Genomic DNA, 11,783 nt, shown 5'->3' with positions numbered 1-11,783 from the left:
ATATGTTAAAGCCACAATCATTAGGACATCATCAGGACAGGGAGTGTGCTCCGCCCACAACCGTAAGGCTCTCCAGAGGGTAGTGAGGTCTGCACAACGCATCACCGGGGGCAAACTACCTGCCCTCCAGGACACCTACACCACCCGATGTCACAGGAAGGCCATAAAGATCATCAAGGACAACAACCACCTGAGCCACTGCCTGTTCACCCCGCTATTATCCAGAAGGCGAGGTCAGTACAGGTGCATCACAGCTGGGACCGAGGGACTGAAAAACAGCTTCTATCTCAAGGCCATCAGACTTAAACAGCCACCACTAACATTGAGTGGCTGCTGCCAACACACTGACTCAACTCCAGCCACTTTAATAATGGGAATTGAGGGGAAATGATGTAAAATATATCACGAGCCACTTTAAACAATGCTACCTAATATAATGTTTACATACCCTACATTATTCATCTCATATGCATACGTATATACTGTACTCTATATCATCTACCGCATCTTTATGTAATACATGTATCACTAGCCACTTTAACTATGCCACTTTGTTTACATACTCATCTCATATGTATATACTGTACTCGATACCATCTACTGTATCTTGCCTATGCTGCTCTGTACCATCACTCATTCATATATCCTTATGTACATATTCTTTATCCCCTTACACTGTGTATAAGACAGTAGTTTAGGAATTGTTAGTTAGATTACTTGTTGGTTATTACTGCATTGTCGGAACTAGAAGCACAAGCATTTCGCTAGACTCACATTAACATCTGCTAACCATGTGTATGTGACAAATAAGATTTGATTTGACAACAAAGTCTTCATTTTTGTGATTTTAATAACACTTTACTTCAGGAAAGAGGCATGTAATTCATAAACTGAAGGTTAACATTTTGAAATAATTAATTCAAATTATTTTACTTTATAATGCACTGTATCATTTGCAGACTTATTTTTAAATCAACTGCATTTCTAAGTGGATGGGAATCTCAGGTTGGCTTGTGAGAGTTAACTGCGTGATATATTAGGTATTAGGTATTAGGTCTTAAGACACCATCAAAGACAGAGGCTCCCCTTCGCTCTGTTGGACCTGCAGAGCTCGGTGAATATCCTGGGGATGAGAGGGAGAGCATGGAGAGGTTAGCTTGATCACTGTTCAATAGGGACGTGAAGAGGGGCTGTCTTTCTTTATGGGATGGGACCTGGATTCAAATAGTAGTCGTTTTCTTTCAAATATTTGAGCTGTGCTTGATTAATCTTGGGGATCAATGAAACAGTCCCAAAAGCACACAGATCTCACCCATTCGGCAGACTCAAACAAACATTCAAAGTATGTGAAAGAAAGCCAATGCTATTTGAACCAAGGTATCGTGTTGTGAATACTATACAGTGTGTTTATCTTTTGAGTGTGAAGTTTTCTATTGGTCCATACTAACAATGAGTTGGTATTGAGCAGAGCCCTCGATCAGATCTTGTATGACCGGATGCTGGGATAGGATGGAGAATGGAATCTTGTCCTCAACCTTGTACCCCAGTTCTCTGTAGACCTTCACAAAGTCCTGTGGGTAAAGAACAATCCTAGACTTAACAAGCAGCTCCAAAACAAACATGTACACATTTACGTTCAAAAGACAGGTTGATGTCCCGGCATAGCCAGAAGAGGACTGGCCACCCCTCAGAGCCTGGTTCCTCTCTAGGTTTCTTCCTAGGTTCTGGCCTTTCTAGGGAGTTGTTCCGAGCCACCGTGCTTCTACACCTGCATTGCTTGCTGTTTGGGGTTTTAGGCTGGGTTTCTGTACAGCACTTTGAGATATCAGCTGATGTAAAAAAGAGGGCTTTATTAATACATTTGATTGATGGATTGATTGTTGAAATCGTTCGTCAATCAGCCAGGTAGTTCAGTTCATCCCAGTAAATCAAAATGAGGTTATTTTTTATTTTTGCAAATGCATTTTCAAAATGCTACCAATCACTGTGAAGTGTTAGGTAGAAGTGGGTAAGAGTGGCAATATCATTTGGCAAAAAACAGCAACATAAGCAATATGATTAAGTGAGAAGTAGTGTTTCATATGTCTCTTAGCCTGGTCCCAGATCTGTTTCTGCTAACTCCTTGTCAGGACAGGGAATTGTCATGACAACACAAACCAGATCTGGGACCAGGTTATATATATATATATATCTTACAGAAGGGAGTGAGACTCCTGTCCTGTACCTCTCTATATTCATCAGGACTCTTCCCGTTGGGATGGAAGCGGTTCTGGCATGCCCCCCAGGCTCCCCCGTGACAGATAACTCGGAGGAGGGCAGGGATGGACACCCCCTCCTCCCCTCTTGGCCCCCCCTGAGGCTCCACCTCCTCCTCGAGCTCGGTCGACTCACTCAGCCCCTCCTCCATGTAAGGCACCGACTACAAATTCACAGTTAATCAAAAAAACAATGGATAGAAATGAGCAGATGCTCTGAGCTATCCCACCAAGGCCAAGCTACTACTACTAATGGTACTACTGCTACAACTACTACTTCAACTACTGACACTACTACAACAACTACTACTGCTGCTATTACTGGTACTGCTACTACTGATACTGCTACTATTACTGCTACTACGACTATTAGTGCTACTGCTATTACTACTACTACTGCTACTTAGTTATCAACATACCATACAGTATGTTGATGACACTGGACTTGAAACATATGCACATGATACATCTAATAGGGACTATGAGGTGTAGTTAAGACCAAAACGGTACCATATTCCCCTATATAGTACACTCCTTTTGACTAGTCGGGACACTATATAGTACACTCCTTTTGACGAGAGTCGGGACACTATATAGGACACTCCTTTTGACGAGAGTCGGGACACTATATAGCACACTCCTTTTGACTAGAGTCGGGACACTATATAGTACACTCCTTTTGACTAGAGTCGGGACACTATATAGTACACACCTTTTGACTAGAGTCGGGACACTATATAGTACACTCCTTTTGACTAGAGTCGGGACACTATATAGTACACTCCTTTTGACTAGAGTCGGGACACTATATAGTACACTCCTTTTGACTAGAGTCGGGACACTATATAGTACACTCCTTTTGACTAGAGTCGGGACACAATATAGTACACTCCTTTTGACTAGAGTCGGGACACTATATGGTACACTCCTTTTGACTAGAGTCGGGACACTATATAGTACACTCCTTTTGACTAGAGTCGGGACACTATATAGGACACTCCTTTTGACTAGAGTCGGGACACTATATAGTACACTCCTTTTGACTAGAGTCGGGACACTATATAGTACACTCCTTTTGACTAGAGTCGGGACACTATATAGGACACTCCTTTTGACTAGAGTCGGGACACTATATAGTACACTCCTTTTGACTAGTCGGGACACTATATAGTACACTCCTTTTGACTAGAGTCGGGACACTATATAGGACACTCCTTTTGACTAGAGTCGGGACACTATATAGTACACTCCTTTTGACTAGAGTCGGGACACTATATAGGACACTCCTTTTGACTAGAGTCGGGACACTATATAGTACACTCCTTTTGACTAGAGTCGGGACACTATATGGTACACTCCTTTTGACTAGAGTCGGGACACTATATAGTACACTCCTTTTGACTAGTCGGGACACTATATAGTACACTCCTTTTGACTAGAGTCGGGACACTATATAGTACACTCCTTTTGACTAGAGTCGGGACACTATATAGTACACTCCTTTTGACTAGACTATATAGTACCTCCTTTTGAGTCGGGACACTATATAGCACACTCCTTTTGACTAGAGTCGGGACACTATATAGTACACTCCTTTTGACTAGAGTCGGGACACTATATAGTACACTCCTTTTGACTAGTCGGGACACTATATAGTACACTCCTTTTGACTAGAGTCGGGACACTATATAGTACACTCCTTTTGACTAGAGTCGGGACACTATATAGTACACTCCTTTTGACTAGTCGGGACACTATATAGTACACTCCTTTTGACTAGAGTCGGGACACTATATAGTACACTCCTTTTGACTAGAGTCGGGACACTATATGGTACACTCCTTTTGACTAGAGTCGGGACACTATATAGCACACTCCTTTTGACTAGAGTCGGGACACTATATAGTACACTCCTTTTGACTAGTCGGGACACTATATAGTACACTCCTTTTGACTAGAGTCGGGACACTATATAGTACACTCCTTTTGACTAGAGTCGGGACACTATATGGTACACTCCTTTTGACTAGAGTCGGGACACTATATAGTACACTCCTTTTGACTAGAGTCGGGACACTATATAGTACACTCCTTTTGACTAGAGTCGGGACACTATATAGTACACTCCTTTTGACTAGAGTCGGGACACTATATGGTACACTCCTTTTGACTAGAGTCGGGACACTATATAGCACACTCCTTTTGACTAGAGTCGGGACACTATATGGTACACTCCTTTTGACTAGAGTCGGGACACTATATAGTACACTCCTTTTGACTAGAGTCGGGACACTATATGGTACACTCCTTTTGACTAGAGTCGGGACACTATATGGTACACTCCTTTTGACTAGAGTCGGGACACTATATGGTACACTCCTTTTGACTAGAGTCGGGACACTATATGGTACACTCCTTTTGACTAGTCGGGACACTATATAGCACACTCCTTTTGACTAGAGTCGGGACACTATATGGTACACTCCTTTTGACTAGAGTCGGGACACTATATGGTACACTCCTTTTGACTAGAGTCGGGACACTATATGGTACACTCCTTTTGACTAGAGTCGGGACACTATATGGTACACTCCTTTTGACTAGTCGGGACACTATATAGCACACTCCTTTTGACTAGAGTCGGGACACTATATGGTACACTCCTTTTGACTAGAGTCGGGACACTATATGGTACACTCCTTTTGACTAGAGTCGGGACACTATATAGTACACTCCTTTTGACGAGAGTCGGGACACTATATAGTACACTCCTTTTGACTAGAGTCGGGACACTATATAGTACACTCCTTTTGACTAGAGTCGGGACACTATATAGTACACTCCTTTTGACTAGAGTCGGGACACTATATAAGGGAATAGGATGCTGCTTCACATGCAGCCTTGGATGCAGAGTGACGAAGCCAACCTTGAGAAGTCTACTGCTAGACTGGTGTCGAAGCGGCTGTCCCATGACGACACTGAGAGCTCGGACAAAGCCCTGCGTAGGGTCAGGGTGGGCGGCGAAGTACAGCAGCATGGTCACGTAGTCGACACGAGCTGGCGAGCAATCGGGGTCGGCGAAAAGCAGGAAGAAAAACTGCAAGAAATATTTGCAGATGAGTTATCAATGCAACATTGTGTGATGATTTGTATTATTCCATTTATAAATTCAAGCAGTTGGTTGTTGTGAGACCTGGGTTCAAATACTATTTAAAATAATTTCAAATACCTTATTTGGGCTTGATTGAGTTTACCTGGCACAATGGAACCAATAGAGTAGTCACAAAACTGCAAATCCCACCCATCTGGCACTCCAGGCAGGCTTAACTCAGCACTAAAATTATTTAAAAGATTTGTAATAGTATTTGAACCCAGGTCTGGATGTTGTTGCTATGTGTACCTTCCGTAGATTAGCCAAGCGATCGTAAGGAAGTGGCTCAGACAGGTCTTCGGGAATGGACAGTGCCCGCTCACTGGGGAACCACAACTCAACCTAATAATGAAGCAAGAAAATATGATTCATTCATACATGTCAACCAGGTATCACAATATGAGCGACAATGTCAAGTCTTCACCTTCCACCTGTAATGATGTAATTCATGAATTTTGTCAGCCATCATTTGATGCTAACCAAGACATACAGATTTGACTGTCATGTGTTTAAAAAGTGCTAATATCACTGTGTGTAAAGGGAGACGTGATGGTAGAGTTTGTTGAAGAGCTGGCAGTGTACTGTAGGTAGGTGATATATGGTGAAGTTTCCCATTGATGCTGATCATGGGTCAATTTAGCATTTCCCCCACTGATGATTAAGTTTAGGATTGGGGAAGGGGAAGCTAAACCTAGATCTGTACCTAGGGGAAACTTCACCCCGTAGCGTAGGAAGGTACCTTTAAGTACTGCTCCTCAGTCAAAGACCCGGTGGCCCCAGCGTCCTCCATCTTGAAGCGGGCCAACACTTGCAGCAGCTGAGGCAGAGTAGGGGTGGGCCAGGGGAGGGCGGCACTCAGCAGGAACTGACGCCAGTCCAGCATCTCTGTGTTCTGGGTTAGCATCGACACCAGCTCCACCAGCTACACACACACACACACACACACACACACAAAATGTATGTTCATGAGAACATGACTGTTTGTGGCCGTGATGACACCCTAGTAGCCATGTTGTGAGTCAGCCAGCCAGCCAATGGGTCAGTCAGCCAGTCAGTCAATCAGTCAAGCCAATGGGTCAGTCAGCCAGCCAGCCAGCCAGCCAGCCAGCCAGTGGGTCGGTCAGTCCGTCAGCCAGTGAGTTAGTCAGCCAGTCAGTGAGTCAGTCAGTGAGTTAGTCAGCCAGTCAGTGATTCAGTCAGTGAGTTAGTCAGCCAGTCAGTGATTCAGTCAGTGAGTTAGTCAACCAGTCAGTGAGTCAGTCAGTGAGTTAGTCAGCCAGTCAGTGAGTTAGTCAGTGAAGTCAGTCAGCCAGTCAGTGATTCAGTCAGTGAGTTAGTCAGCCAGTCAGCCAATGGGTCGGTCAGTCAGTCAGTCAGTCAGTGGGTCAGTGAGTCAGTCAGTCAGACAGTGGGTCAGTGAGTCAGTTAGACAGTCAGCCAGTGGGTCAGTGAGTCAGTCAGTCAGACAGTGGGTCAGTGAGTCAGCCAGTGGGTCAGTGAGTCAGTCAGTCAGACAGTGGGTCAGTCAGTCAATCAGACAGTGGGTCAGTGAGTCAGTCAGTCAGACAGTGGGTGAGTCAGTCAGTCAGACAGTGGGTGAGTCAGTCAGTCAGACAGTGGGTCAGTGAGTCAGTCAGTCAGTGAGTCAGTCAGTCAGAGGGTCAGTGAGTCAGTCAGTCAGTGGGTCAGTGAGTCAGTCAGTCAGTGGGTCAGTGAGTCAGTGAGTCAGTCAGTCAGTGGGTCAGTGAGTCAGTCAGTCAGTGGGTCAGTCAGTCAGTCAGTCAGATAGTCAACCAGTCAGTCAGACAGTCAGCCAGTGGGTCAGTGAGTCAGTCAGTCAGTGGGTCAGTGAGTCAGTCAGATAGTCAACCAGTCAGTCAGTCAGTCAGCCAGTGGGTCAGTCACCCTAGTAGCCATGTTGTGAGTCAGCCAGTCAGTGAGTTAGTCAGTTGGTGAGTTAGTCAGCCAATGGGTCAGTCAGCCAGGGGGTCAGTCAGCCAGGGGGTCAGTCAGCCAGGGGGTCAGTCAGCCAGCGGGTCAGTCAGCCAGCGGGTCAGTCAGCCAGCGGGTCAGTCAGCCAGGGGGTCAGTCAGCCAGCGAGTCAGTCAGTGAGTTGGTCAGTCAGCCAGCCAGTGAGTTGGTCAGTCAGCCAGTGAGTTGGTCAGTCAGCCAGTGAGTGAGTCAGTCAGCGTTGTCAGCCAGCCAGCCACTGGGTCAGTCAGCCAGCCAGTGAGTCAGTCAGTGAGTCAAGCCAGCCAGTGAGTCAGTGAGTCAAGCCAGTCAGCGGGTCAGTGAGTCAAGCCAATCAGCGGGTCAGTGAGTGAGTCAGTCAGTCAGATAGTCAACCAGTCAGTCAGACAGTGGGTCAGTGAGTCAGTCAGCCAGTGGGTCAGTGAGTCAGTGAGTCAGTCAGTCAGTGGGTCAGTGAGTCAGTCAGTCAGTGGGTCAGTGAGTCAGTCAGTCAGATAGTCAACCAGTCAGTCAGACAGTCAGCCAGTGGGTCAGTGAGTCAGTCAGTCAGTCAGTCAGTGGGTCAGTGAGTCAGATAGTCAACCAGTCAGTCAGTCAGTCAGCCAGTGGGTCAGTGATGTCTGTTCATGACAACATGACTGTTTGTGGCCGTGATGACACCCTAGTAACCATGTTGTGAGTCAGCCAGTCAGTCAGTTGGTGAGTTAGTCAGCCAATGGGTCAGTCAGTCAGGGGGTCAGTCAGCCAGGGGGTCAGTCAGCCAGGGGGTCAGTCAGCCAGGGGGTCAGTCAGCCAGGGGTCACTCAGGTCAGTCAGCCAGTCAGCCAGGGGTCAGTCAGCCAGTCAGCCAGGGGGTCAGTCAGCCAGGGGGTCAGTCAGCCAGGGGGTCAGTCAGCCAGGGGGTCACTCAGCCAGCGGGTCACTCAGCCAGGGGTCAGTCAGCCAGGGGGTCAGTCAGCCAGGGGGTCAGTCAGCCAGCCAGTGAGTTGGTCAGTCAGCCAGTGAGTGAGTTGGTCAGTCAGCCAGTGAGTGAGTCAGTCAGCGTTGTCAGCCAGCCAGCCACTGGGTCAGTCAGCCAGCCAGTGAGTCAGTCAGTGAGTCAGTCAGTCTGTGAGTCGGCCAGTCAGTCAGTGAGTCAGTCAGTCAGTGAGTCAGCCAGTCTGTGAGTCGGCCAGTCTGTGAGTCGGCCAGTCAGTCAGTGAGTCAGTCAGTCAGTGAGTCAGCCAGCCAGTGAGTCAGTCAGTCAGTGAGTCAGTCAGTCTGTGAGTCGGCCAGTCAGTCAGTGAGTCAGCCAGTCTGTGAGTCGGCCAGTCAGTCAGTGAGTCAGTCAGTCAGTCAGCCAGTCAGTGAGTCGGCCAGTCAGTCTGTGAGTCGGCCAGTCAGTCAGTGAGTCAGCCAGTCAGTGAGTCAGTCAGCCAGCCAGTGAGTCAGTCAGTCAGTGAGTCAGTCAGTCTGTGAGTCGGCCAGTCAGTCAGTGAGTCAGCCAGTCAGTGAGTCAGTCAGTCAGTGAGTCAGTCAGTCAGTGAGTCAGCCAGCCAGTGAGTCAGTCAGTCAGTGAGTCGGCCAGTCTGTGAGTCGGCCAGTCAGTCTGTGAGTCGGCCAGTCAGTCAGTGAGTCAGCCAGGCAGTCAGTCAGTGAGTCAGTCAGTCAGCCAACCAGAGAGCCAGCCAGTGAGTGTACCTGAGACTCTGAGATGTGCATCCAGGGGTCTGGCAGTGCGTTGGTCCCCATGTTCAGAGAGGTGATCTCCTGCAGGATCTCCCAGAAGTCAGTACTGCACTGCACACCTGACGGGACACACAGAGTCGATGGGTGAATCTCAAGCGTAACAGTTGATAAATCCTTTCTCCTCACCTCCTTATCAAAATGCATTGGAGGAGGTCAGAGGAGAGGAAACTCGGATCTCTTCCTCCAATGCGTTTTGAGAAGGAAGCGAGAAAAAATTAGGAATCAAAGAAATACAATTGAGATTCACATAAATCAGGGGAATCCCAATGACCCACGTACATTACCATTCAAAAGTTTGGGGTCACTTAGAAATGTCCTTGTTTTTGAAAGAAAAGCTAATTTTTTGTCTATTAAAACAACATAAAATGTATCAGAAATACAGTGTAGACATTGTTAATGTTGTAAATGACTATTGTTGCTGGAAACGGCAGATTTTTTATGGAATATCTACATAGGTGCACAGAGGTCCATTATCAGCACTCCTATGTTCCAATGGCATGTTGTGTTAGCTAATCCAAGTTTATCATTTTAAAAGACTAATTGTTCATTAGAAAACCATTTTGCAATTATGTTAGCACAGCTGAAAACTGTTGTCTTGATTAAAGAAGCAATAAAACTGGCCTTCTTTAGACTAGTTGAGTATCTGGAACATCAGCATTTGTGGGTTTGATTACAGGCTCAAAATGGCCAGAAACAAAAACTTTCTTCTGAGAAATGAAGGCTTATTCCATGTGAGATATTTTCAAGAAACTGAAGATCTCATACAATTCTGTGTACTACTCCCTTCACAGAACAGCGCAAACTGCTTCTAACCAGAACCAGCATAGAAAGAGGCATACAACTGAGCAAGAGTACAAACACATGAGTATTTACGCCTCACAAGTCCTCAACTGGCAGCTTCATTAAATAGTACCTGCAAAACACCGGTCTCAACGTCAACAGTGAAGAGGCGACTCTGGGATGCTGGACTTCTAGGCAGAGTTGCAAAGAAAAAGCCATATCTCAGACTGGCCAATAAAAATAAAATATTAAGATGGGCAAAAGAACACAGACACTGGACAGAGGAACTCTGCCTAGAAGGCCAGCATCCCGGAGTCGCCTCTTCACTGTTGATGTTGAGACTGGACAGAGGAACTCTGCCTAGAAGGCCAGCATCCCGGAGTCGCCTCTTCACTGTTGATGTTGAGACTGGACAGAGGACCTCTGCTTAGAAGGCCAGCATCCCGGATTCACCTCTTCACTGTTGACGTTGAGGCTGGTGTTTTGCGGGTACTATTTAATGTTACTATAAATATATAATTACCAGTGGCGTAAAGTACTTTAGTGAAAATACTTTAAAGTACTTACTTAAGTATTTTTTGTTGGTATCTGTACTTTACTATTTATATTTTTGGCAACATTTACTTTTATTTTGCTCCATACATTTTCCCTGACACCCAAAAGTACTCGTTACATTTTGACAGTAAAATTGTCCAATTCACACATTGATCAAGAGAACATCCCTGTTCATCCCTACTGGTTTGCTTAATATAAGGAATTTTAAATGATTTATACTTTTACTTTTGATACTTAAGTACATTTTAGCAATTCCATTTACTTTTAATGCTTAAGTATTTTTAAAACCAAATACTTTTACTCAAGTAGTATTTTACTGGGTGACTTTTACTTGAGTCATTTTCTATTAAGGTAACTTTACTTTTACTCAAGTATGACAATTGAGTACTTGTTCCACCACTGATAATGACATAGATTAGTACATATACTTGGGTAATACTGTGTACATATATTATTGTTGCAGACCTGTGGGCGCCACCTTGCGTAGCTGGCGGTAGAAGGCCTCCAACTGAAGGATGGTGAGAGTGCTGTCTGTGGGAAGCTCCAAAGGGGCGGGGCGGGGAGGGTTAGGGGGACTGACAACAACCCGCATGTCTCCGTTCAGGAAGAAGTCTGTGCATACCAGCATCAGCTCACTCTGGAGCTTGGCGGCCGACTCGATGTGGTGACGCACCACCTCAGCCAGCTGGTCAATGCTGGGGGGACAGAGAGGTAGGGTGAAGTTGACCCTAGATGCTGATCTTGGGTCAGTTTAGCATTTTATCCCCACTAATGGTTAAGGTTAGGATTGTGGAGGGGAAGCTGATCCTAGATCTGTAGCTAGGGGGAACTTCATCACTGGAGTATACCTGTTCATCTCAGACAGGAAGCGGGCTCCCAGCCACTCCTCCATGGTCCTGAAGGCCTGCTCTGCCTGTCTGTGCAGGACCCTCACCATGCACAGAGCACAGGCCTTGACCAGCTCCACACGCACCTTCACTGCACTGTCTAGGAGGGTGGGGTGGAGGGGCACGTAAAAGCATTTATATTTGTTATGGATCCCCATTAGCTGCTGCCAGCTAGCTACTCTTCAGTTATACAATTTTAAAAACATTACAATACATTCATTACAGAATTCACAACACACTAAGTGTGTGCCCTCAGGCCCATACTTCACTACCACGTATCTACAACACAAAATCCATGTGTACGTGTGTGTATAGCGCGTATGTTATCATGTGTGTGTATTCATGTGTCTGTGCCTATGTTGGTGTTACTTCACAGTCCCCGCTGGTCCATAAGGTGTATTTTTACCTGTTTAAAAAAAAATCGGATTCTACTGCTTGCATCAGTAACCTGATGCG

At 45.9% G+C, this 11,783-nt stretch overlaps 1 protein-coding gene across 1 annotated transcript in view; it reads right to left on the bottom strand.

Annotated features, from left to right (window-relative positions):
- Positions 1-838: 838 nt before the first annotated feature.
- Positions 839-11,783, bottom strand: part of spef2 (sperm flagellar 2) — a 66,329-nt gene continuing 55,384 nt past the window's right edge. The window contains exons 29-37 of the mRNA XM_064926026.1: positions 11,289-11,427; positions 10,906-11,135; positions 9,058-9,164; positions 6,146-6,328; positions 5,656-5,748; positions 5,182-5,352; positions 2,225-2,419; positions 1,449-1,571; positions 839-1,123 (exon numbers count right to left, since the gene is read on the bottom strand). Of these exons, the coding sequence (XP_064782098.1) occupies positions 1,058-1,123; positions 1,449-1,571; positions 2,225-2,419; positions 5,182-5,352; positions 5,656-5,748; positions 6,146-6,328; positions 9,058-9,164; positions 10,906-11,135; positions 11,289-11,427 (1,307 nt within the window). The 3' untranslated portion in view covers positions 839-1,057. The remainder of the gene's footprint in view (positions 1,124-1,448; positions 1,572-2,224; positions 2,420-5,181; positions 5,353-5,655; positions 5,749-6,145; positions 6,329-9,057; positions 9,165-10,905; positions 11,136-11,288; positions 11,428-11,783) is intronic.

The sequence above is a fragment of the Oncorhynchus masou genome, chromosome 1 (genome assembly GCF_036934945.1).
Source record: "Oncorhynchus masou masou isolate Uvic2021 chromosome 1, UVic_Omas_1.1, whole genome shotgun sequence".
Classification (NCBI taxonomy): domain Eukaryota; kingdom Metazoa; phylum Chordata; class Actinopteri; order Salmoniformes; family Salmonidae; genus Oncorhynchus; species Oncorhynchus masou.
This window is presented reverse-complemented; position numbering and strand designations above follow the sequence as displayed.